The following is a 27,495-nucleotide window of genomic DNA, read 5'->3' as shown; positions in this document are numbered from 1 at the left end:
GATGGTCCGCAGAGTACTCAACCTGAAACGTACTTAACCCAAAGTATGAGTGTAATTGGTTCTGGAAGTCCGTACTTAACCTGAAGCGAACTTTCCCATTGAAAGTAATGGAAAGTGGATTAATCCATTCCAGACAGGTCCGCGGAGTACTTAAAACTAAAAGTACTCAAACCGAAGCGTACTTAAACAGAGGTATGACTGTATTGAATGGGAATCTAATGTAGACATCATTTAACATTAGTTTGCTTTTTTGGGATGCTAGTTGCTTGTTTGTTTAGAGCTTCAGAAAACGGAATTTAAAGGTCTTGAACCCAGAACCACAACATGAAAGCTGAAGAGGAGGACGATGTACTGGATGAAACCATTTATTACTGTAGTATAAAAGTTTAAGAGGTAATTAGACTGCAGTTGAAACTGACACAGCAGCATCTACAGCTGCAATATTTTCAAAAGGAATACTGTGTTCTGATCCTATCCACTCCAGTGTCTTGCATCTGCTAACGGGAAGAACCAGAAGGTTTAGTAACTCCCTGTGTTACTAAATTATGTTCTTACCTTTAGGGGGGGGGAAACAGCTGGTGATTCAGTAACAGAAATGTATTCATAGCTGAGCTAATTACTCTGGGCACTTGAACATGCAGGCTTCACCAAATAATCGTGGTTTGTGGAAGTGTCTCTCTGCTGAAAAATAAAACCTGTTCTCCACAGGTGCAGAATAATTCTTACATAAATACACAGGAAAAAACTGTAGTCACTCATAAAAGTGGGTGGTTGCAAAGTATATCTACCTTTTTTTTAAAAAAAAAACCCAAACAATATTCTAGATGCCCAGTCTTTAGCGAGAGGAGGGTTATTATTCAAAATTCCCAGCATGGGATTTTCAAATAAAAATTGGGGGCAGTACAGTACAGATACTAATACAGAAAAACAATTTAAGACTTTGGCAAGCGCCAACATTGGTTGGTTGGTGGGTGGGTGTTACATTAGGTTGGCTTCTAGAGATGATATATAATGAAGTCATACTCGGGAGTAGACCCACTGAAATCAATGAAATAGGAGCGAAGGTCTGCTCATACGGTAAGTGCACCATTTAGAGGAGAAAAGAGCGATATTTTTTTTCCAGAATCTGCTGTCTCTCGCCCTAGCCCATCCTTGGTTGGCAATCCCCTGGAACTGCATGGCTCTCCATCCTTTCCGCAAACAGAAAGGTAATTCTGGATCAATTCCAATGTATTTGTTAATTATTAAGTCCACCCCCCTCACATGGACAATCTAGTGAGAAAACTTAGAAGACTAGCACATTTTTCATGGCGCAAACTTTTCACAGGCGCAGTCGTCAAATGGACTGTGAAAATCTCTGCCATGATAAGTGCATCAAGTCTTTAATTTGCTTTGGCACTTTCATTACTGAGCAGATCAAGGTTCAGAAGGCACTTGGAATACTGAAAATAGAAAAAAGAAGAAGAAGAAAGCCAGTAGTTACGTTTTACAACTCTGTTTAAAGGGCTGGGAGCAGGCTAGTATCCAAACAGATGAAGCCGGTTGCTAGAAACCGCAGGAGCATAATCTGATTGGCCGCTTTGAGAACAGGATGCTAAACTAGCCGGGCTCACTGACTTCATCCAGCGGTTTCTTTTCACGTTTATGCCTCCAACAGTGACTCAAGTGCCCCGCTTTAAAATCAAACAATATTTCCTGTGACACAAACTAAAAAGTAAATAAATAAACTGTACTTTCAATTCTGCGGAAAATCACGACGGTGCAACTCAGCATCTTATCTGCTTGGATGTGGGAGAAGCTTCACCTGCATTTTATAATCATGTTTACCCGGAAGCGAGTCCGACTGAAATCAGCTTAGGTAGAAGAGCTTGGGGGTGGGGGGCTCATTTACCAGGAGTAAAGTATTGAGCGTCAACTCTGGGAGTGTCGACTTGATTCTGTCCAAACTAAGCCTATTAGAGCAGAATATACATCAGGAGGTTTAGTTTGGTCAGAATCAAGTGCACACTTGCAGAGTTAAAGCTAAATACCGTACTTTTCCGTGTATAACACGCCCCGGTGCATAACACGTCCCCTATTTTGGGGGACTCAAAATTAAGAAAATGGGGAGGGGGAATTCCCCAAAATTGTTGAGATTTATTGGGGGGGGATTGCCAACAGTTGTTGAGCTTTTTTGGGGGGGGACACAGAGTTGTTGAGCTTTTTTTCGAAAAAAGCATCAAATCACCCGCCCAATTGCCACAGCAACAGCCAATCAACAACAGCCGTTGCAGCAGCCACCAATAAGAATCTCGAACTCATGGCAGCAACCAATCCCACAGCCCCATAATGTACTACCCATGTATAAGACGACCCCTAATTCTGAACATGATTTTTTAATTAAAAAAACCATAGTCTTAAACACGGAAAAGTACGGTACGTCACTTCTCATAAATAAGCCGCCATAGCTGCGAGAGGGCCATGAAAATTTGTGTCTTCAGCTTTTTAGACTCGTCTGCCCATGTACTATCCGAAACCAAAGGGCATTGGTTGCCAGGTGTGACATATGTTGGCATGATTTTCAGCTCTCCTAGCTCACTAAGGTGGCCATTGAAGAAAGTCTTGCTTGTGTCGGCTCTCAGCTGCTGCAGTCCATAGCAAGCAATCTTGTGTACGCACTGCCACCTTCTGGTTACAGTTGCCTGTACATCACGAAAGACAAACAGCAGCGCATCGCTCTTCTGAGCACTTGCAGGGATGTTTCCAGTGTCAAAACCTGAGCATGGCGGCTTAGCACTCGCAACTGGCGGACCGCAAGTGGGGAGGCAACACAGACAAGGTCCCTTCCACCCTTTGACTGCCAAGCACTGAAGCCATCGTGCTTGCTCACAACCATTTGAGCGCTCTTCAAAAGCGGCTTAGAAACCGGGATGTAATGCGGAACATTCTAGAATGTAGGTGGGCTAAGAAGACTGAACTTCTTCCAACTCCTATGTTAACACCCACTGAATTCTGGACAAAGCTCACTAACTACAATAACCAGAGGTAAGATAGTTGTTCAGACCACAATTTTCCTTCCCCCGGGGAAGGAAAAAGAGAGACAGCTGTTTTAGTCTTTCTGTGCTGCTGAGTAGTCTATATACCTGCAGTACCGCAAGTGGAAATTAATAGTGTTCCTTTTCAGCACAAGAAAAGACTGTTTTGTAGACAAAGGTTGGGAGGATTGAATGGGAGAAGGGGTAGGGGGGGGGAAGCTACAGTTCCTCCGCTACTGATCAAGTCTCAAGTCCAGGAAAAGAAAAGCTCTCAGTGAGCATATCACTCATGGAACAAGCGTCTCCTCCCCTGTTACAAATGAGCACTTGGGATGCTTCGTAACATTCTTGTAGCATTTGAGGAGATGAAAGCTGTGTCCACGAAGCCTGATGTTCTCCTTTTTCCTCTTCGAGGAAGCATGATCTAATACTTCCATTGCCGCTGCTTCAGTTTGAATTCATTCCACGGCTCAGAGTTCATCCTGATTGTTGGAAAGGGACAAAGAGAGGGAGGAAAAGAAATTAAAATGACGCAGTAAACTACGGAGAAATGTTCCTTTCATGTTTGCGTGAAGCAGGTTTCGCCAACCCAGGAGTTTTGGACTGCAATTCCTATCATTCCTGACCACCAGCTGTGCAGGCTGAGAGTCATAGCCTAACAGAATTGGGAGAGGCTGTCATAAAGGATTGCCTTGGGAATATTAGAATAATTTGCCGCCACTGCCATGCAGTGCCAGATAAGCAAGATATTTCATATATAGGGACCTATATTTTCTCGAAGAAGGTCTTAACGTTGTACAGCCATAAAGTACGGGTATCTCCAAATTTGCTCTCCTCCTTTGGACTCCATGCCATGACACTGATTCTACCTTTCCTCAAGATGTTGGGGAGTGATACAGTACCACCAAGCACGGAAGGGAGGAGGTCAGCTACCAAATACCCTGGGGTAGACCGACGTTGCAATTTAGCTACTTGCTTGCCACAGCACATAGTCATTCAGCATCAAAACATCTCTTGTCAATTGCTGCGGATCCTTAGAAGTACAGTCGTACCTTGTTTGTTGAACGCCTTGGTACTCGGACGTTGTGGCTCCTGAAGCCCGCAAATGTGGAAGGGAGTGTTCTGGTTAGCGAATGTTTTTTGGAAGCTGAACGTCTGACGCAGCTTCCGATTGAGTGCAGGAAGCTCCTGCAGCCAATCAGAAGCCACGCTTTGGTTTGCGAACTGTTCCGGGGTCAAACGGACACCCGGAACGGATTATGTTTGACAACCAAGGTACCACTGTATTTGAAATGCTTCTATCTCGTCAAACTCAAATGCAAGAGTAGAGATGGTATTGCTGTTGCACACCTAATTTCAGATGGCTGTCTCCTACAGTAGTTTTATGTTTCCACTCCGATAAGACAGCGGCACCTGACAGTCACTGATTCCCCCTCCCCACCTATGGCCCCCTTCGTCCCATATCCCACATACTGTTCCAGAAGGTCTCTCCAATTCTCAGGATCATCTTTTGGGGAGGTGACACAGTGGGTAGGTGAAGCAATCGCAACAAATCCACCATTGCAGTGTTTCTCAACCAGTGTGCCTCCAGATGTTTTGGGACTACAACTCCCATCATCCCTAGCTAGCAAGACCAGTGGTCAGGAATGATGGGAGTTGTAGTCCCAAAACATCTGGAGGCACACTGGTTGGGAAACACTGCACCATTGGGTGCAAACCATGAACACAAATAGCCAGAGGAGAAATATGCTAAAATATCTGTGTCAAATTCAACCGTGGGGAAAAAGGAAACTCACCTTGTTTCTGGAAGATTTTCCCCTCTTTTTCTTAATATCTTCTACTTTCTCCATCAGGAGTTCGGCTATGGCTTTTGCATCATGGCTGTCTATGTGCTCCCCAAATGCATTTTTCTTAAAAACAAACAAACAAACAAACAAACAAACAAACAAACAAACAAACAAACAAACACAGAGGTAAGGTAAGGTCTCAGCTGGCGTACCAGATCGAGCTGGTAGACAGTCGCCCTGGACACAAAATTGACCTGCACCTCAATGGACAGCTGTGAGTCCAAAATGACTACCAAAATACACCCCTTCTTGCGAGCATAGCATGTGCTCCACGACAGAACTGCACCCCTTCCCGCATCATAGTTGACATGATGGAGATTTCTGTGCTTTTACCTTTGCTCCTTGGTAAGGATAGAACTTCACTGTTGGATAGGCTCTGATGCCAGCAGATTGACAGGTCTGGGCGTAAGCCTGGCAGTCAACTTTCCCAGCTTTCACTTTCCCTTTAACAGCCTTAAAAATTGAGGAGGAAGGAGTTAGTGCTGTAGAGTGGAAGTGGAAAGGGCCGGTGAGGGGGAGAAAGGGGTCTTTTGTGTTTTTAAAGAAAGATGTTGAGGTTCCAGAGTGACGACCGTCCATACAAGCAGAGGAAAAATTTAGCCTCTCGGATGAAGGAAACAACTGATGTCAGGACGAAGTATCCAAGCAAGATTCCGATTATCCTTGAGCGTTACCAGAAGGAGAGGACACTCCCTCCGTTGGGCCGGGTCAAATTCCTGGTTTCAGGGGATCTATCTATGTCTCAGTTTGTCTACAGTCTGAGGGCCCGCCTGTCCCTGACAGCCACTCAAGCCTTCTACCTGCTGGTGGACAACAAGAGCCTGCCCTGCCTGAGCCTGACTGTCTCGGAGGTCTACGCAGCCCACAAAGATGACGACGGCTTCCTCTACATTATCTATGCATCTCAAGATACGTTTGGTGATGTCGGCCCATGAGCCCAATCCGAGGAAGGCCTCTGCAGTCTCCCCCCTCCTCCCTTTCTCTTTGAGGCATAGTTATCACGACATGGATTTTTAAACTGCTTTTGTGTAAGAGTGGCATGGGAGAAGAGTATTCACCATCGGGCAGGCTCTGCTTTATTGTCATTATCCCTGAAGCAACTGAACTACCTTCTATGTTGTATCTGCCTGAAAAGGCGCCCAGGTGACAGGGTGTGTTTAAGGGTCATGTACTTTCTTAACCAACTCTGCAGGGCCATTACTTTAACCCACTGCCAGCTTATTCTTTTAAACTAATTTGTTCCCTCATCTCTTTAGACGAATATAGACATAGATACAAAAAAGAGCACCACTAATATTGCACAGGAAACTATTGTCTGGTTTTCTTTCTTATTTTAAACAAAGCCGATTGGCCTAATGGGGATCTGGAGGGTTCCACGAGTGGAAATTTTAACCGCACAGCTGTTTTTGTTACTTCATCTTTCTTCCCCCTTTTAAATTTTTTTAAAAAAAAAAAAAAAAAAATTGAGGAGGAAGAGGAGACAGGAGTTAAAGCTCATTGCTAAAAAAATAAATTGGGGGGGGCACCCACATCTACTTCCATGATTGGCAACTAGTTTCATAGTGAGATACTCTGAGAAAGTGGATGTCAAATCCACAAGGCAGGGGCTGTCAAGGTTTTGGGGCCCATATAAACCCATGCGCAAACTGGAGACATTGTCCAAAGAATCATAGAATCATAGAGTTGGAAACCAAGCACACACAACTTCTTTTATATGGGTTACAGCTTTACGTGGGGTTCGAAAGCAAATAAAAATGCAAGTAGATAAATAGGAACCGCTATAGCGGGAAGGTAAACGGCGTTTCCATGTGCTGCTCTGGTTTGCCAGAAGTGGCTTTGTCATGCTGGCCACGTGACCTGGAAGCTATACGCTGGCTCCCTCAGCCAATAATGTGAGATGAGCGCGCAACCCCAGAGTCGGTCACGACTGGACCTAATGGTCAGGGGTCCCTTTACCTTTACCTTTGAAGGTGACCCGGAAACTGCAATTAATCCAGAATGCGGCAGCTAGACTAGTGACTGGGAGTGGCCACCGGGACCACATAACACCGGTCCTGAGAGATCTACACCGGCTCCCAGTACGTTTCCGAGCACAATTCAAAGTGTTGGTACTGACCTTTAAAGCCCTAAACGGCCTCGGTCCTGTATACCTGAAGGAGTGTCTCCACCCCCACCGTTCAGCCCGGACACTGAGATCCAGCACCGAGGGCCTTCTGGTGGTTCCCTCATTGCGAGAAGTGAGGTTACAGGGAACCAGACAGAGGGCCTTCTCGGTAGTGGCACCTGCCCTGTGGAACGCCCTCCCAGCAGATGTCAAGGCAATAAGTAACTATTTTACTTTTAGAAGACAACTGAAGACGGCCCTGTTTAGGGAAGTTTTTAATGTTTGATGCTGTATTGTTTTTAATATTCGGTTGGAAGCCGCCCAGAGTGGCTGGGGAAACCCAGCCAGATGGGCGGGGTATAAATAATAAATTATTTTTATTATTATAGTAGAATGGCCCTCTCAAGCCTTAATTTCAGTGGAGGGAGAAAACCCTTCAGGTGCCACAGAAGGCCTCACTGGGCATGTGTAGGGCTGCCATGCATCCGAGTTTTCCCAGATACGTCCAGGAATCAGGCAGCCATTTTTGCGTCTGGGCAGATTTTGGGCGAATCGTTCAGAAAATACTAATAATAACCCAAGAGGAAGAAAAAAGCTCAGCAACTTTGCCCAGATTTTCACCTGGGGGAATATGGCAACCCCAGGCATTGTGTGCAGGGGCCACCCTGGCCGCAATGCATCTAAAATAGCTCGGAGCGAAAAAAGGAGAGCACTGAACCGACAGTGACTTGCCATTCCAGGAAGATCAGGCCGTTTACCTTAGCTAGGATCTCAAATTCCGGAGCAAAATTTTGGCAAGGGCCGCACCAGGGAGCATAAAAGTCGACGACCCAATGCTCTTTCCCGTTCAGAACTTTGTCGGTGAAGCTCTGAGGTGTCAGATCCAGAGACACCCGAGGTAAATACCTTTGGAAAGGGAAAAAGAAAAGACGGAACTTGGGATTTCAGAGTCCCACAAACAATTCTTCCCAGAACTAGTGGCCTGTCACCAGGAAAGGTCCTGTTTGTGCCTTCTATTCACTGTTATCATCAACACCTGAGTGGAGGAGGCCTATTGAATAGTTTCTCCCCTCGCGTCCAAATATAGGATTGCAAAGGTCTGAAGAGCATTTCGGGGGGGGGGGGCTTCATGCATACAGCCTTCAACACAATCCGAACGTGAGACAGTCAGTGCAACAGCATAGATGGTGGGGGTGGGGAAGGTGGAGCTCACCTACATGCATGGCCCTACAGCCCCCTACATTGATTATTCTATGTGAGCCCCCCCCCCCCCCGCAAAAATTATACTGTGAATAAAATTTTGAGGCAGACACTCACCCTAGCGCCCATCTTCTCAGCGAATGTGCATCTCTGTTCCAGCCGTTGTAGCTACTGTTAAAAACAGAAGTATAAAAGCAAAAGACTAATCAAAATGGGCAGAAAGAGGCAACACTTCTGTAGTGCACTTTCTGTTCATTGGGTATTGATATTTAGCTGGGCACTGTATTCTCTATTTCAGCTGAAAGATTTTTCCCTGAAAATAGCCACATGGGGCAGGATTCATCTCATGGGCGCTGCCAGCGGAAGCCCTGAGCAAGGACTTCCACTTGCACGATGCCGTTTCCCACCACACGTAACACGCCCCCCCCCAAATAGACTCGGGGTCAGGGGAACCCCCAGGACAGCGCATAGGCAGATGAGGAGGAGGAGGAGGAGGAGGAGGGGAGATTCTTCTATCTGGCGAGGTGAAATGCTTGCTCAGGCGGAACATATGCCATAGCACAACAATGAATTCCATTTCAAATCTGGCGTGAGATTTCACGCATGCTTTCCTCCACAGGAATAATTCCGTTGGCAGGAAATGACATGCTGTAACCAAAACGAAAAGCTTTAAAACACCCCAAACACACCAATATTAGAAGAGATAAAGATGATAGGATATCAATTATCAAATGAGCCCATTCACTATACAGTCGTACCTTGGATCCTGAAAGCCTTGGTACTCAGACGTTTTGGCTCCCGAACGCCGCAAACCCGGAAGTGATTGCTGCGGTTTGCGAACGTTCTTTGGAACCCGAATGTCCGACTGGCCTTCTGTGGCTTCCGATTGGCTGCAGGAGCTTCCTGCAGCCAATCAGAAGCTGCACTTGGTTTCTGAATGTTTTGGAAGTCGGATGGACTTCCAGAACGGATTCTGTTCGACTTCCAAGGTATGACTGTATAGAGAACAACGGTTAATAAGGGGTGGGTAGAACTACTCCTAAAAACATATATTATTTGGGTAAACTGAAGACGCAATTGTCCCAGGAGATCAAGAAATGGTTACCCATCTTTTAACAGCAGCCTATATGATTATAGCGCAGAATTGGAAATACTCGGAAACATCTACGTTAAAAAATGGGTTATATAAATTTAGGATATTGCTTCAATGTTCAGATGAACAGGCAAGTTAGAAAGGGTGGCAATACTCCTGTTGCTTATTGGAGTAACTGGAATGCAAGACAATATTAATTCATCCACGCTTTTGGAAGGCATCTAATATTTGTATCAATAACGTTCTCAGGTAAAATGTAATGGTAAATTATTAAAAGTAATTGAAAATTTAACAATTCTAGCTATGAATAAAAAAGTGTAAAATCAGGTGAGTAAAAAGTCAATTTTAAATAAATAAGTAAAGAACACCTTATGATAATAAAAAATACAGCCCCCCCCAGGTTATAACTTGTACTTTCTGATAGTTTAAACGTTAAAAAAAGGGGGGGTTGTCAGATTTTGGTACAGAGGGAACTCCTGATTTAGTCTAGTCTGATTATCAGATCCATAGCTCTATTACATCACATAACAGGCATGGTTTTCAATAAGAATTTAAGAACAAATCCAAGCACTTGCATTACTCACTAGTACTGATAAGATGAAGCTGATTTTTGCGGGAAAAGTCTTATTTCAGGATAACCTTGAATGCTTTCTTGATGACAAAGGGAGAAATATTTTTGGCAGTCCACGCTACCGACTGAAACCAGCCCATTCAGCAACTGAAATAGAGAAGCAATGATTCAATTAAAATGGCAAAACCTAGTGCAATAAAAGACCCCTCCAGAGTAAAAATAAAAATCCTGTACTGATCATTGGGTATGCATGCTAGGGGTACGTGTGTCTCAGTATCGCAAAATGAAAACGAACAAGGAACTAAGCGTTTAGTAATCAGGTGAGCATGATTGACACTGGGCACTGAAAAGAAGTGATTGCTTGGTTTTACCCTGGCCATCCTCTTCCATTCGGGCATTAAGGCTTGGCAAGGACCACACCACGGAGCATAGAAATCAACCATCCAGATTTCGTTAGCCTTCTTTTTCTTCACCAACTCACTGAAGGTCTCGGGTGTGAGAGAAACTACTGACGGGTTCATGAGATCCTATAGCACAGAGAAGAGGAAGGCTCACTTAGTGCTCTCAGAATTTATAGGAGGAACAGCTCAAGTCATATGCAATTTGTTTATAGCACTAACACACACACACACACGAGATTGCCGTACAGTGGTACCTCTATTTACGAATAACTCTACTTACGAATGTTTCTACTTACGAACGGAGCTCCATCCGCCATCTTGGATGCAGTTTAGATAGGATTTTTTCTGCTTACGAATTTTTAGATAGGGTTGCTTCGACTTACGAATTTCTTCTCCCAATGCATTCCTATGGGATTCGACTTACAATTTTTTTCGACTTACAGTGCGTTTTTGACTTTAGTGCGTTCGGAACGCATTAAATTCGTAAGTAGAGGTACCACTGTATTTCTGTAACTGCCATCTGTTTTAACTGAGTTGAGAATTTTATATTGTTGAAACCCAGCGTGTGACCTGCTGATGAAGAACTCCACTTTTGGCTTCAGCTCCAACTACTTTTTGACCCTGCCCATCACTGGAATGTAACCCCCCCCCCAAAAAAAGCTTGTGGACAGGGGAAAAAGGTTCCCCACCCCTGGCTGAAGGCAAGCAATGGGAAAACAAATCAGATACTGAGAATGGCTTACAAAATCATGGGATATGAACAAGTCAACTGAGGCTACATGACCCAGCTTCTGCAATGAACCTTTTTCAACTCTACACTATCCTTTCTGAAGTGAGGTGCCCAGAACTGTACACGGTATTCTAAATGCGGTCGCACCATGGATTTTTATAACGGCCCTTTTACATTGGTTGTTTTCTTTCCAATTCCTTTCCTGGTGTTCCCTAGCACGGAATTTGGCTTTTTCACAGCTGCCACACACAGGGTCGAAACCTTCATCGAGCTATCCGCTATGGTTAGTATGGTAGGTTTCCTTCAAACTTCCATTCAGGAACTCAAAGACCAAACAGCAACTTTTCGTGGCGCAACAGAACGTTCACAAAATTCAAAAATTACCTCAATAAACTCCAGGATCTGCTCAGAAGAGTGATGCCCCTCGTATTCGTGAGTGTGAGACTGGTTGAATACCACCGTTGTTGGGTAAGCTCTAATGTTGTGCTGCGAAAGATCAAGATGAAAACATCTTCAGAAATCACAGGGAGAGATCCCCCTTTAAGCCTCAACTGATTTCTGCCTTTTCATTTAGTATTTGGGCAGGTCAAGTTCTCAGGGCTAAAACCTAAGGGCAGATCCATAGCCTTCATACAAACCACATCCAAGGACTGCCCTTGAAGCTGACCCAGAAACTCCAGCGGGTGCAGAATGCCACAGCGAGGCTCCTCACGGGGTCCTTGCCGCGGGATCACATTCATCCAGTGCTTTACCAGCTGCATTGGCTCCCGGTGGAGTACAGGATCAGGTTTAAGGTGCTGGTTTTGAAAGCCCTATGCGGCTTAGGACCCTCATACCTACGGGACCGCCTCTCTTGGTATGCCCCGCGGAGGACCTTAAGGTCCACAAATAACAACATTCTGGAGATTCTGAGCCACAAGGTGGTTAGATTGGTCTCGCCTAGGGCCAGGGCCTTTTCAGTACTGGCCCCGACTTGGTGGAACGCTCTTTCACAGGAGACCAAGGCCCTGTGGAATTTGCCATCTTTCCGCAGGGCCTGCAAGACAGAGCTGTTCTGCCTGGCCTTTGGGTTGGATTCAGTCTGACCCCTGTGTTTTCCTCCCTCATGGTTTTGATTTATGGACTACTTAAAAAGAGGCTGCATTTTAAATTTTAGTATTGTATTTTAATCTGTATTTTAATCAATTGTTTTCTTTTCTTTCATGTCTTATTGTAATTTTATTGGTGTTAGCCGCCCTGAGCCTGGTTTTGACTGGGGAGGGTGGGGTATAAATAAATTATTATTATTATTATTATTATTATTATTATTATTATTATTATTATTTCAGGCACATAACTTCCTGGTAAGAATCTTGAGAACCATAGCTCCAGCACCCAGCACCCTTAACAAACTACAGTTCTCGGGATCCTTTGATGGAAGCCATGTGTGTTCAATGCGCTTTAAATGTATTGTGTGGATCTGCCCTTTAAAGGAAATCCCCGTTACCCCAATAATTGCAAAAAAACCAACAACCACAAACCTGTGTGGTATAGAGAAGGTTTGTGCAGCATAACAATGAGAGGGATGCTGGCTAGTGTTTTTAAGTTAAAAGTTGTACAGATTTCTGTTTCCCGTAATACAGTGATAATGGGCTGTATCTAATATTAGTCATACTCAGAGTAGGTCCGTGGAAATTTACGGGCAGGACTAATTTTAGGCCCATTAATTTCAATTATTCTAATCTGAACAGAACTTAGTTGGATAGCACCCTATGGTTTTTAATTCTTCTAAAGTGCCTTGCACTCATTTTTTTTAATATAGATATAAAGAGGTGAAATATAATATGATGCAAGGAAGGAATCCCCTCAGCTTTTTAGATCTCAAAACTCAGGCCTTTACTTTAAAAACAAGTCAGGTTTGTGGTAGGCTTTCCATACAATGGTGCCTGAAAATCTAGCTCTTTTTTGTGTCTCTTTAAACATTCAGAAGCCAGTCTTCTAAGTCAGCTCAAATTCCATGCCTGCTTCCTATTCTATGAACTTTTATTTGCAAGACTCCCAAGTTCATGGAGTTTCATGTCTGTGAGAGCTGAAAAGTATGCAGGAGTTAAAGGGGCAGCAGCGAACGGCTTACAAAGAAAGTTAACGTGATTTATAGGTGCCATGAGCCAGCACACACAGCGGGGATTTGGTATGACTTGCGGTCCAATTAATTTCCATCACTTTGACTGCAAAACAATTGGGATATCACTTTTCACAACTGGAACGAAGCTACGTTTATGTGGGGAAAGTATTTATACTTGCAGTTTACCATGTTGCAAATCCCTTCATGAACTGTACAGTCTAGTGTCCCAACTTTCAGTTGACCGTAGAGTTGCTTTGATGCTTTCCTCAGTTCCGGCAGCAAAGCTCGACAAGGGGGGCACCACTGAAGAGAGAGAGAGAGGAAAAACAACTACAACCACCAAGTATAAATTAGTTCTGTTTGTGGGGGACAGGAGGCGGGCAGGTGTGGGGGACTCCCTGGTCCTGAATGGGGTAACTGTGCCCCTGAAGGACCAGGTGCGCAGCCTGGGAGTCATTCTGGACTCACAGCTGTCCATGGAGGCGCAGGTCAATTCTGTGTCCAGAGCAGCTGTCTACCAGCTCCATCTGGTACGCAGGCTGAGACCCTACCTGCCCGCGGACTATGTCGCCAGAGTGGTGCATGCTCTAGTTATCTCTCGCTTGGACTACTGCAATGCGCTTTATGTGGGGCTACCTTTGAAGGTGACCCGGAAACTACAATTAATCCAGAATGCGGCAGCTAGACTGGTGACTGGGAGCAGCCGCCGAGACCACATAACACTGGTCTTGAAAGATCTACATTGACTCCCAGTACGTTTCCGAGTACAGTTCAAAGTGTTGGTGCTGACCTTTAAAGCCCTAAATGGCCTCGGTCCAGTATACCTGAAGGAGCGTCTCCACCCCCATCGTTCTGCTCGGACACTGAGGTCCAGACGGTTCCTTCTGGCGGTTCCCTTGTTGGGAGAAGCCAAGTTGCGGGGAACCAGGCAGAGGGCTTTCTCGGTGGTGGCGCTCGCCCTGTGGAACGCCCTTCTCTCAGATGTCAAAGAGAAAAACGGCTTAGAAGACATCTGAAGGCAGCCCTGTTTAGGGAGGCTTTTTAATGTTTAATAGATTGTTTTATTTCATTTTCTGTTGGAAGCCGCCCAGAGTGGCTGGGGAAACCCAGCCAGATGGGCGGGGTATAAATAATAAATTATTATTTCCTATGGCTCTCCCAGAAGGTGTCCTGGAATCTCCCTCTTCATCCCCAGAGAAGGAAGCAGAGAGGCACCAAAAGGGGTTTGCCCTTTCTAATTTCCCTCACTGCAAGGGCAGAAACCTCCAATCCCTCGCCACTCAGCTGGTGATCTGGCAGTGGTATTGTCAAAAGGGGTGTGTGCTAGGGGCTGAATCCCAAAAGAGGGGTGAAGGGAAGTATACCAACCCTGGAGATGATATAGCAATTTCCCTTCCTACTGGGACAAATAGGAGGAAAGAATTTGGGTCGGAAACACATCAGCCCACAAAAGAAGATGAAAGCCCCACAGAGAAACACCAACAGCCCACTTTCTGCCTTGCTGGTGTGAGCCCAGCATATTGGTGGGCTGGGTGGTTCCTGCCCTTCCAAGATTCTCCCCACAACCCTGGTAGGAGAGCTATATATTATCTTCTCCCCATAACAAACCAACAAAAAACCATTTTCTGACTAAACTATGACGAAGCTTAGGCTACAGACAGATGTAGGGTAAATGCCAATGTAACCTTCCTAATTACATGAGCAGTTCAGAAATTCCCGGAGGTTGTGAGCTCTTTCCATTGAGTTTTTCTAAAGAGATGGAACAGGTAGCTCTCGGGGATGCCTTAGATTAGGCATCCCCAAACTGCGGCCCTCCAGATGTTTCGGCCTACAACTCCCACGATCCCTAGCTAACAGGACCAGTGGTCAGGGATGATGGGAATTGTAGTCCAAAACATCTGGAGGGCCGAAGTTTGGGGATGCCTGCCTTAGATACAGGACACATGGTCTTGCGGCAGGGTGCTGATGATAGCCATCTTCAAATATCTAAAGGGCTGTCATATGGAAGAGGGAGCAAGCTTGTTTTCTCTCGTCCGGACTGGAGGAGCCAAATCAATTGCTTCAAGTTACAAGAAAGGAGATTCCAACTAAAGATTAGGAAGAATTTTCTGATGCCAAGAGCTGTTCCAGCAGTGGAACAGACTCCACTGTCTGTTGTGGACTCTCCTTCCTTGGATATTTTTAAGCAGGCGTTGGATGGCCATTCATCAGTGATGCTTTAGTTGAGAGTCCTGCAATACAGGTGGGGGTTTTTTAGACTAGATGATCCTCAGGATCCCTTCCAACTCTAAAATTCTATGATTCTATGGTTGGTTATGTCTTCCATTGTATCCCTTCCTCCTCCAATTCTAAGTGCCCTCTGCTTACCAGGTAACTATTTTAAAGCAGGAAACACTGCTGTTGCAAAATACTGTGGAATGAAACATTTCTACATGCCAGCCTAGAATTGGACTGGTCATGTTGTCCGGATGCCTTGCCTGATTATCATCTACCAAAGCAACTATTCTATTCCCAATGTAGTATAAACACAGGCAACTGGGAAAGACTGGCTACAAGCACTCCAATTGGAGAACAGCCTTTACCAAAGAGAGAGCCAGTGTGGTGTAGTGGTTAAGAGCGGTAGACTCGTAATCTGGGGAACCGGGTTCGCGTCTCCGCTCCTCCACATGCAGCTGCTGGGTGACCTTGGGCTACTTCTCTGAAGTCTCTCAGCCCCACTCACCTCACAGAGTGTTTGTTGTGTGTGTGTGTGGGGGGGGGGGGAAGGGATAGGATGTTAGCCGCTTTGAGACTCCTTAGGGTAGTGATAAAGTGGGATATCAAATCCAAACTCTTCTTCTTCTTCTTCTACCAAAAGAGTCATGGACTTTAAAGATGCTCAAACTCAGGACGAAAAGGAGAAATGCACTAAGATGAAGGCATGTTTGGCAAACCCTCACTGTGATCAACTCCTGCCTGGAAAACTATGTCCCCTTTGTGGAAGGATGTGTGGATCCAGAATTGGCCTCCACAGTCACTTACGGACTCACTGTTAAGACCATGTTCATGGAAGACAATCTTACTCGGCTACGAATGATCACCAAAGAAGCAGCAGCTTTTAAAATACTTTCACAGTTATAATAGCACAGTGGGAGGAACCGCTACATTGTGAAGATGGACTTCCACTCATACAACAGGACTTCACCTTCTCCACCTCTCTCCCCTCAGCCCATTCTCGCCCCAAATCTGCTCCAGAACATCCCCCAACCCTTTGGAACAAATTCTGAAGGTGCACTGGAGATTGCAAGGCAAGGAAAGAAGGAAGGAAGGAAGGAAGGTGAAGTCCTTTTGTTCCATTCACAGCCAAATAGCTTTGGATGCAACACGGCCTACATCTCTATGGGAGAATGAGGTGCTGCAATAGTTACAGGTGCAAAGAAGTCGACAAGCCATGGTTCCTTCTCTTTGCCAGGAAAATTCTGAGGCCCAAGAGTGACGACATGGGAATTCACGCTTTCCTTGGCGAAAGCCACTATGTCGTACAGAATCTTCTTTCCTTCAAAAGAAAAAGAAAACAAAGCGTCCGTGAGGATTAGCTCCCTATTATTTGCTCAGTAAAGTAGGATGGAAAATAAGGGGAGGGGAGGACCAAAAAATGTACATATTTATTTTTCAGTCCAGTTTAACAGGCAATAGGGTTGTTGCATCCAACTAAGTCATACTTGGACTTAGACCCATTGAATTCACCATGGATTTCAGCAGGTCTAGTCCAAGGATGACTTTGCTGGGATTCAACCCAAAGGGCTGACCGAGTTTTACAAGATCTTTCCCCTCCCAAATGTGGCTTGGTATGTTTAAGTGGCAGTCAGCCATGTCAGATATTAATCACTCATACTTCAGAAATTCACAGGATTATCACAATAGAAATCGGCACTCTTTGTGAAAGGCAGAGGGGGATTTATTTCTTTACGAATTCATAAGCCACTCTGCATTTAAAGAACACCCAAGCAGTGTATAAAAACAGACTGCTAGTCATAAAGCAATGTTAAAAGCGTGAAGCTAGCAAGTATCAAAATTCTAGCATCAAAGGAGGGAGGAAAATAGAGGAAATATTGGGGGCGGGAAGTCAGCTTTAAAATTTATATAACATTTGTATTAATTTGTATCAATTTGGTCATAATTTGTTTTTGTTTTGTTTTGAACTATGGAAAAACCAATAAAAATAACTGGCCAAAAACCCCAAGCAAAATTCTGGCTCTGGAAAAATGAAAGAGCAAAACTCCCAACAGTATAGCACAGGGCAAAGCAAGGTAATTTGTTAGAAATTGATCAGAGTTGTACAGTGGTACCTCGGTTCGCGAACGAAATCCATTCTGGAAGCCCGTTCACCTTCTGAAACGTTTGGAAACTGAGGCGCAGCTTTCCATTGGTTGCAAGAGCTTCTTGCACTCAGCAGAAGCTGCGTCGCACGTTTGGGTTCCGAAAAACGTTAGAAAATGGAAACATTGACTTCTGGGTTTTCGGCTTTCAGGAGCCGAACCATACAATAATGGAGGCATTCGGGAACGGAGGTTCCACTGTGTGAGCAAGAATCCTTCAGGCTAAAAGTGTATCTAAGGGGCAGACATTACATGGGGATTGTTACAACCTGTAACTTTTCTACGCAAGAGTCACTTACCGTGGTGAATTTCATAGTCGTTTATTCCCCTTCCTTTAAAGACTACGACACACGGCTGGTAAACGTACAAATCATTACAAACGTTTGGGGCAGAAAGGCAGTCAAACTTGCCAACCTGTGAAATGAAAAGCCGTTTGTTGGTTACGACCCTAGGATAATTTATCCATTAAATATCACAAATGCATTTAAGGGTTTCATGAACGCTATTAAACCCGTCTATTCCCCCCCCCCATCGAAACAAAAATATAGCAACGTGGGTTAGGTCAGTGATGTGATACTTGGGGCCCTCTAGAGCAGGCACCCCCAAACTTCGTCCCTCCAGATGTTTTGGACTACAATTCCCATCATCCCTGACCACTGGTCCTGTTAGCTAGGGAACATGGGAGTTATAGGCCAAAACATCTGGAGGGCCGCAGTTTGGTGATGCCTGCTCTAGAAGTTGCTGAACTCCAGACTCCCATCAGCACCAGCCAGCACTGTTGTATTCCAACATCTGCATTCCAACATCTGTAATGCCACAAGTGTCCCAACAATAGCCTAGCCAGAAGGATGAGGTCTCAAGTGAAAGGAGACTACGTAGCTCTGCAGGTTGGGGGGAAGATATTGAGCCTGATCATATTCTTTTGAGACAAGTCCCCAGCTCCACCCCACCCATGTCCATCCATTTCACAGGTTCTCCTTATCTCACCTGAATATTTTCTGCTTTAAGGAGGTAGCTTAGTTTTTTAAGGTCATGGCCATCTGACTTGCCAGTCTCACCAAACTGAAAGAAGATCAGCCACCGGTGATGAGCAACGTGATCCTTAAAAAGGGAGGAGAAAAAGAAATTAAGAGGTAAAGACAAATCCATCCATCTGTTAGAAGAATAAGAAACTGGCTGGCTCACAGCTCTATAGAACTGCAGATTCTAATCAAAATCAAGCAAGAAAAGAGAGGGGGATCAAATAGATTCTTTGATTTTGCCCCAATTCAAATTGCTGAACTTCAGAATACAGCCGTACCTCGGAAGTCGAACGGAATCTGTTCCGGAAGTCGAACAGACTTCCAAAACGTTCAGGAACCAAGGCGTGCCTTCCGATTGGCTGCTGGAAGCTCCTGCAAACAACTGGAAGCCGCGGAAACCACGACAGATGTTCGGGTTCCAAAGAACGTTTGCAAACCTGGGACAATCGCTTCCGGGTTTGCAGCATTTGGGAGCCAAAACGTTCATCTCGCAAGGCATTCAACTTCTGAGATACGATTGTACTTGGGATGGCGTAAAACAACATTGATGTTTTGCTGTAGAGCTCCCTGTTATATCCCAGAAAATCCTCATGGCAAGATTGTGGTGAAATCAGAAACTAAAATATAATATATATGTATACACACACACAACAACAACAACAACAACAACAAAACAACAAACAAACAAACAAACACTCTGCCTTGTGGGACATCTTTGGCAGAAGAAAAGGCTGAGAAGTAAACCCTACACAAATCTGGAGTGGAGTCCCTAATATGTTTGCACACTTCCTTCTGGTAGCTCCTGTTGGTGCCAAACGTATTGCCCTGCTTTCCTTTGAACCACACCAGTGAGGCCGGTGTGTGTGTCTTGTAATCTGGACAGCCCAGCACCTCCATACCCACTGCCCAGGCTTGTTCCCCGGAGAGGTCACTTTGGTGCTGCTAATGCAGCAAAAACAATGCGGGAGGCAGGAGTTGTGAGTTACCAGTCTCTGCCGTCATATTTGGAGGACTATGGTTTCCTTTCTACTGTTCTGAACTAAGGTTCAGCATGACACCCAAATGCAGTCAAGATGAGAACGCTCTTTACCTGTAATGAAGATGCTGAGATCATTTGAAAATCTGGAAGGTGCTTCAGGACTTCCAAATATATCTCTCTTGTGTCCAAAGTGTTCAGGAACTAGAAGGAAAGGGAAATCGTCATGTGAGTTTTATCCTTTCTTGTGTTATATTTATAACACACTGCTTTATCCCCTACATACCCAACAGACCAGCGCATTCTGCAGGAGAGGGAATCCTGCAGAAACCATCCTATCAGGAGCTCTGTTTTGCATGATGTTAGAATCAGGCCTTTAGTGTAGTGGCACCTACCCTTTGGAACGCCCTCCCACCGCACGTCAAACAAGCGTCTTTGCTGTAATCTTATTGGTGCCTGCGAAAGAGATTCCTCTTTCCACAAGCCTTCTGAAATCTTTCCCCCAATTGGATCTGGGATTTGAACTGATTTCATTCACGTAGGCACTGTTTGTTGCAAACTGTTTCTCTATGTCTGATTGTTTTTTCAAGGGAATGTTTTATCTATGCAGTTGTTTTAGCTGTATATAAATGGCTTCATATATGCCGTTATATTGTACAGCACTTCGGGGTGCTTCACGGGGAAGTGATCAATAAATGAAATAAATAACAGAATTCCAGAAGCTTATCTCTGCGCTACCGTGAATGGCTTTGGAGGACGGCTTAAAAAGACGGAAGGAGTGCACAGAGAAGGAGAAGGAGGATTATGTCCTCATCTAGCCCAGTCTATTTCCGTCACTCTCCTATCCCTCAAAGCATCTCGTGCACTGCCTGGAATGACCCCGGGTAGGAGGAAAGTCTAGAAACAGCAGAACTGCTGCCAGCTACATGTTCCTCCTCATCTGCACCTTCAAACGGTTTCCGTATGGATGGAAGGGGCAAGCAGCTGCTAGACAGGCAGAGCAACCAGCACCGCTCAAGTTCTCCCCTGGAAGATGCCTGTTGCTGACTCCCTAGAAGAGGAAGGTGTCTTTTTCCCATTCGCCTTACGAGTTGACTTGGGTTATTCAGAGCCTTCTTGCTTATTCAGAGCTCATTTTGGTGACCCGGAGCAGTCTTGTGTCACAGCCTGCAGTTGGCCAACTTTGAACCCAAAGGCAGAACAAGACTCACTCTACGGCTGTGAGCCTCCAAGCATCTTAAACCCAAAACTGCCCTACCGATAGTCCTGAAAATGGACCACTGCAGAAACTACGTCTAGTGTTTGTAACAGGTCTACCCTCGAAGCAGCATTAATTTATGATGGAGTTCGCACCGACCTAACCCTTAAATATACTGCTTCCTCAGTTTTCTTTGGGATGTTTGGAATATTTAACAAAGCATGCCTATTAGCACATCATGTAATATTATTTCCCTGTTAGGAAGGAAGGAACTTGCAGCGATACACAGCTCTGAAGTAGGCAAGGAACCAGGTGGTTGTTGGTTTGGGGCACGACCCAGTCAGCGCTTAATTCTGACTGGTTCCGATCTGATTTCAGAATTGGTTTGTGTTCCTTGTTAAAATCAGTGCGACCCTCTGCTTAGACCATGCTCTTCCTTTTTTTAGGTTCGTTTTAAATAAAAATATAAGCATGAGAAGAAGCCCCTTTTCTTGTACCGATCAAGATCACAGCACACTCCCGCACAAGAAAAAGAGTCTTGCCTTATAACAAGAGACACCAATACATCTTCAGCTGAGGAGGCAACAGCAGTAACCTTAGCTGGTGCTCTAGATGGCAGATGGCTATGGATCACGGGGACGGTCTGAAGACACACAAGGCCATCACTTTGCTGAAACCAAGCAGGTCTGGGTCTAGTCAATGCCTGGATGGGTGGCCTCCTGGGAACCAGCTTGGGTTCCACGAAGGAAGAAGGTGGCACATAAATTAAGGAAATAAATGAACAAACTGCCTCGTCCAGTATCAGCAGCTGTCTATATTAAGTGTAAACGTGTAAGCATGCAGGTACATAGGGTGAATTCTGCTGCTTTCAGGACAGCATCAAAATGTTTCAGTGATAAGAGAACGCAGAGAAAGTACAATCAAGCATTTAGAGCAGGCACCCCCAAACTTCGGCCCTCCAGATGTTTTGGACTGCAATTCCCATCTTCCCCAACCACTGATCCTGTTAGCTAGGGATCATGGGAGTTGTAGGCCAAAACATCTGGAGGGCCGCAGTTTGGGGATGCCTGATTTAGAGATAACAGATAAAGCGTGGATGTTTTCTAAGACACATAATTCAATTTCTCTTCTGGGGGCCAGCAACATATGAGGAATTAAAATATAAATCAACTTCTTTCTTTTTTGGGGGGGGGGGGGAGAGGCGCTTTTCCCTTCACCACCGCCGCCACCTCACCGCACGGATATGCAAACCAATCGTAAAGCGACTCATACCAAAACACCTCCTCTCTCTTTATTAGTTAAAGTGGCTCCGGGCGGAAAGAATGCGGTACTGCTAGTTGAGATATCCAAATTATCACAAAGCTCACCCTGGGTGGCACAGTCCATCCAGCCTACATTAACAAGGCCGTCCTGTAGCAAGACAAGCAAGACAACATGAGATCAGATAGAAGGAGGCAGGTTAGCTTTCTTTGCACAGGCACCCCATTCAGTTCACGCTTTGCATTTTTCTGTTTTGTGACTCCCACCCTAATTAAAAATAAAAAAATGGGCATGTCCCAGTGTTAAACACTTTCAATGTTTGATGGAAGAGGTGTGCCTGTCCACCGGAAGTCAATGAGACTCGTCAGCATTGAACTTCGCCCGATTCACGTGGGCCGTTTCAGGAGTCATGAAATCTAATGCCGCTTACCAACATGCCAGCCAGTTTGAGGCGTGTTCGGGAAGTCAGACAATCTAGAAAATAACAATAGATGTCTGAGAAACGAGCTTTTCGTCAGGTTCATGTTTATCTATGTATATGCATCTATGCGCAAACAAATAGAGGCTTTTGGTTAAAAAAACAACAATTCTGGTGCTTCCAAAGACTTTTTACTAAAGGGCAAAGCTGGGACACCTCAGTCGGTAGAGACTCTTCATCTCAAAGTTGTGGGTTTGAACCCCATGTTGGAGAACAGGATCCTGCATTGCAAGGGGCTGGACTAGATGACCCTTGTGGTCCCTTCCAGCTCTACAATTCTGTGATTCTATAAAGAGGTTAAATTTGGCACATGCAGTCACAGACAAGCTGCCTTAGGTGCAGAATCCACTCCCCCCAACCAGAGAGTTTTGCCGATCCTCCCCTCCCTACTCTCCAAAAATCTGCACTGGGAAGTTTGGGGACTGAGGGCTGTGAGAGAATTGGAAAAAGCTGCCTCCTTTTCCAACAGGGAGAATCAAAAGCCGTCTGTAGATGGAAAAAAAAAGATCTTCCATTTGCAGAGGGCAATGTTTGGATCTAACCCAGAAAAATCTGGAGAGTATCTGTACAGTGGTACCTCGGGTTACAGACGCTTCAGGTTACAAATGCTTCAGGTTACAAACGCTTCAGGTTACAGACTCCGCTAGGCCAGAAATAGTACCTCAGGTTAAGAACTTTGCTTCAGGATGAGAACAGAAATCATGCTTCGGCTGTGCGGCAGCAGCAGGAGGCCCCATTAGCTAAATTGGTGCTTCAGGTTAAGAACAGTTTCAGGTTAAGAACGGACCTCCGGAACGAATTAAGTTCTCAACCCGAGGTACTAATGTATGTCGCTTCCTCTGTCTCTCTCTTGAAATGAGGAACATGAACTTTACCTCTTAAGAGATCAACACACACACCTCTGCCTGCTAGGGGAGAGTTTCATTTCCCCTTCACATCTGCAGAGAGGGGCAGAGTAGATGTGGAGGTCTGAAAAATGGCACATGCATTTGCTTAAAAAACAAACTTCAGAGCCTGTTGAATCCATTTTGCTGCCTGAGGCAAATGACAAGATGGCAGCTCCCTAATTACACCAGCTAACCCGACTGACAGATGACTCTCACTTCGATCCTGACAAAGGGGCAGCATCCTGCATGGTGCCTGAGGGCAGCAAGATAGGTGAGCTGTAAGGCATAGACACCTCCCTCCCCAACCCTTTGTTGCTACCCCTGCCTTGCAACACCTGCTGCTTGCTCGAGTCTGCCTAATGGTAGGGCAGGTCCAGATGAGACTGAGGGAACCTTCAGAGGCAGCCAGGAACATATCTATGCTTCTGAAAGATAAGCTCTATCAACTAGCATAGAGAAAAGAGGATGTGTTTTAACAATCTCAATAGGAAATGGGGCACAGCAGGCTAGCAACCAAGCATGAATTTAGATATTAATAGCTGAAAAAGGTACACATGTATATATATTCACCTCCTTGCTCAGCACAAAAAGTTATTAACCAGCCGACGCCAGAAGCAAATGCAGTTTCAACAGCACTGACAAAATTTCCTGAAAAACAGAAAACAAATAATTCCACATTCCACCTGTTTTCATTCATTCAAAAACTTTACTTAGCATAAACTACTTGTTGCATGACATTGAGAGTAATATGATCCTTTCTACACTTTTCTTAAGATTTGATTGAGGGAGGTTTAGGTTGGCTTATCTGTTGCCCACTATTGGCATTGCAGGGTTTGAAATAGGCGCAAAATTAAAAATAATTTGACATTAAATCAGCAGCTCACCTGCCCATAATTCTGTCACTGTGCTTGTGACAAACTGCATGGCAAAACTCATTAAGCTCTCCTTGGACCTGTCTCCAAAATATTTCACTGGGTTCTGCGAGAGAAACACATCTCATTTTAAACCAATAATGCAATGTATGTATTAGCCAATACTTAACACAATGAATTACATCATGCATCCATCCATCCATCCGAGTCCCAACATCCTTCATATTATACCAGGCATCCCCAAACTGCGGCCCTCCAGATGTTTTGGCCTACAACTCCCATGATCCCTAGCTAACAGGACCAGTGGTTGGGGAAGATGGGAATTGTAGTCCAAAACATCTGGAAGGCGGAAGTTTGGGGATGCCTGTAATATACTTTGAAAATCTGGGAATCTAACCTTAGCTCTTAGGTGTAAAAATGTATGTACCCTGTTTCTCATATTTTAAGACATACCCATAAAATAAGCCATAGCAGGATTTTTAAGCATTCAAGGAATATAAGCCATACCCCGAAAATAAGACATAGTGATAGGCGCAGCAGCAATGCCGGCCGCGGCAGGAGGAGGAGGAAAAAAATAAGACATCCCTTGAAAATAAGCCATAGTGTGTTTTTTTGAGGAAAAAATAAATATAAGACATGTCTTATAATATGAGAAACACGGTAATATCTACAGAGCATCCCTGCACCCCCCTGCAACCCCCCCCCCAGGGTGCTGTTGTGGCTACTCTTGAGTAACAATGTCCGAGTCTGCTCTGTCTTTAAGAGTTTTATTGTGCATAGTATTTCCAGTGCAAAGATGGCAAAGAACATGACCTCGCAGAATCCGGGAGTGGACGTTTCCGGTGATGGGACCAGCATAAGAGTTTGGGCACCCTGAAACGCCTCCTCCTGACCTTACGTTTGGCGGCACGCCTTAATTTGGGTGCCGGAAGGGGCTGCCTGTTCCCCTCCACCTCTTGGTCCTGGCGGTGCAGGGGCTCTCCAACATCGCTGAGCCCTGACACCTCCGTGCCGCTCACTTCTTGATTTCCCTCACCTGACCCACTGCTGCTGCTCTCACTGGGCGAAGTGCCGGTCAGCAAGAGGGGAGGAGGCTCCCTCTAAGCAGGCCCCTGACAGATTCAGAAAGCATACTGCCCTAGAGCCATTGCTGTCCAGGTTTGTGGTGCTAACGTTTTCTCTGGGCAACGCTGCTTTCTAGGGTCGTCCTAATAGAACTTACTACGTTTGGCCTCATGGGTGGCTGTCCCTAAATCTGAAATAAGTTTGGGTTCTCAAAACAACAACAACAACAACAACAATCCTCAATGGACTGGGACTCCTTTACCTGCCCAGGAGGGGTGCTGGAGGAGTACAAATATTTGCTTACTTACCATTCCAGTTTTAAACACATACAGGCTTGGGTAGCTATTGATTCCTTTATTCCGGCAAAGCATTCTGTTATCGCCACAGTTGACGGCTCCAATACGTATTAATCCATCCATTTCTTTAGCAAATTCTCTCCACTTCAAGTTGATTTGGGGGACGGGGGAAGAAAGCGAGAGCCCAGGTTTTTTTTTTCAACCAAAAAATGTGATTCGTTTTTGAAATGCTCCCAAGAGAAGTTTAAAATGCTTATTTACCAGGATGCATATAATTCTATCGCAATAGTTAAAAACCCATGCTCATGCCCAGACGCTGGTTGAAGGGCAATGCCATCTTGCCCACCATTCTGATTAGCTCTGCCAGGATCTCATTCTTTCCGCCCTCATGTTTTCCATGTCAGTGGGGAATCTCTGGTTCTACTCCTTGCAGATCTTGTTGAAAAGGGCTGTAGCTCAGTGGTAGAACATCTGCTTTGCATGCAGAAGGTCCCAGACTCAACCCCCAACATCTCCAGGTAGGACTGGGAATCCTGTCCCCTGTCTGAAACCCTGGAGAGCCTCTACCAGTCAATGTAGACTATACTAAGATAGACAGACCCATGGCTCTGTTGAGTATAAAGCAGGTTCTGATGACCAATGGATGGCCAATGTGGATGTCAATGTCCTGTAAAGGTAAAGGGACCCCTGACCATTAGGTCCAGTCATGACCGACGCTGGGGTTGCGGCGCTCATCTCGCTTTATTGGCTGAGGGAGCCAGCGTACAGCTTCCAGGTCATGTGGCCAGCATGAAAAAGCCACTTCTGGCGAACCAGAGCAGCGCACGAAAACACCGTTTACCTTCCTGCCGGAGCGATACCTATTTATCTACTTGCACTTTGACGTGCTTTCGAGCTGCTAGGTTGGCAGGAGCAGGGATCGAGCAACGGGAGCTCACCCCATCGCGGAGATTCGAACCGCCGACCTTCTGATCGGCAAGCCCTAGGCTCTGTGGTTTAGACCACAGCGCCACCCGCGTCCTGTAGTCCTGCCAAAGTGTGAAGATGTGGCTATGCTTGCACAGAATGGGAGACCAGGATGCAACGATTAGTGATAGAGCCACAGATAGGTCAATGGCAAGAAAACAATGCAGCTCTCTCATACCCTTCAACTCTCATGGCGTGGTAAGCGTCTTCCCCTTTCCCCACCAAGGCCTCTGCCCAAGGAATCCAGGGAATGCATTCAAAAGCAGCTTGCATGGGCTGACCTATACCTACCGTCGGTGCTAAATCATGGCAATGGGAGCATCGGGGGGAATAGAAATTGATAAACCACAGTTCTCCTGAAGTAACAGCAGCATCTAGAACAACAACATTTAAAAGGGTCAAAATTCTGCTCAATAGTTTTTATTAGTTTTCTGTTTTTTAAAAAACAACAAATTAATTCCAACTTCACACAAATTTTTAAAACTGACTCTCCACCCCCCTTCAAGGTGCTTCTCCCCCCCCTCCTTTGTTGCTTACAGCAAAATATTTTTTTCTTAATTTCTAATAGTTTCCCATTCATTCCCATTTCCATCGACAGTGCATGTTCAATTCCTGTCCAGGCGGTTACCTGACTATTTCCCCAATTAATCAAATGAAATTAATTTTTCTTTATCAATCCATATAAACCATTAAGCATAATCTTTAATCGTATTTCCTCCATTACAATACATTTTGTGTGACAGTCACAAAATGGCTGCTGTGGGGCTGTGGCATAATGTAAAATGGCTGCCTCGGAGGCATGCAGCAAGGGTCAAGCCAGTGCAAACAGGAACCATACCTGCCAAGTTGCTGTCAGAGAAATAAGGGACTGGGCAGAAGTAGCAGACCGGAAGTAGCGCTGCCGCCAATTTGGAACTGGGCGGAGCATGCTCAGAAGTGACTTTTGATGCTTTGCCAATTTCCAAAATGGCCGCCACGGCAGAAGTCGCACTGCAGCCATTTTGGAACTGGGCAGGGCAGCATGCTCCGCCCAGTTCCAAAATGGCTGCCGCC

The 27,495-nt window shown here is 45.3% G+C and overlaps 1 protein-coding gene and 1 pseudogene across 1 annotated transcript; one reads left to right on the top strand and one right to left on the bottom strand.

The window, feature by feature from the left end:
* Positions 1 to 818: 818 nt before the first annotated feature.
* LOC148683051 (endoplasmic reticulum disulfide reductase DNAJC10-like) lies at positions 819 to 26,853 on the bottom strand. Its single transcript, XM_088660217.1, has 19 exons — positions 26,734 to 26,853; positions 25,489 to 25,620; positions 24,128 to 24,221; positions 23,814 to 23,891; positions 22,309 to 22,352; positions 21,891 to 22,028; positions 19,535 to 19,624; positions 18,410 to 18,523; positions 17,722 to 17,836; positions 16,472 to 16,599; positions 13,251 to 13,367; positions 11,345 to 11,446; positions 10,201 to 10,356; positions 9,843 to 9,976; positions 8,283 to 8,336; positions 7,724 to 7,871; positions 5,195 to 5,314; positions 4,811 to 4,924; positions 819 to 3,496 (listed from the first exon to the last, which is right to left on the bottom strand). Exons 2-19 carry the CDS (start codon positions 25,597 to 25,599, stop codon positions 3,485 to 3,487), a joined length of 1,869 nt encoding a protein of 622 aa, XP_088516343.1. The 5' UTR covers positions 25,600 to 25,620; positions 26,734 to 26,853; the 3' UTR covers positions 819 to 3,484.
* Positions 5,410 to 5,796, top strand: LOC118078334 (microtubule-associated protein 1 light chain 3 gamma pseudogene; annotated as a pseudogene).
* Positions 26,854 to 27,495: the final 642 nt, after the last annotated feature.

The sequence above is a fragment of the Zootoca vivipara genome, unplaced genomic scaffold, assembly GCF_965207765.1.
Source record: "Zootoca vivipara unplaced genomic scaffold, rZooViv2.hap1.1 HAP1_SCAFFOLD_39, whole genome shotgun sequence".
NCBI lineage: Eukaryota > Metazoa > Chordata > Lepidosauria > Squamata > Lacertidae > Zootoca > Zootoca vivipara.
The sequence above is the reverse complement of the archived record's forward strand: the minus strand, read 5'-3'. Positions and strand labels throughout refer to the sequence as shown.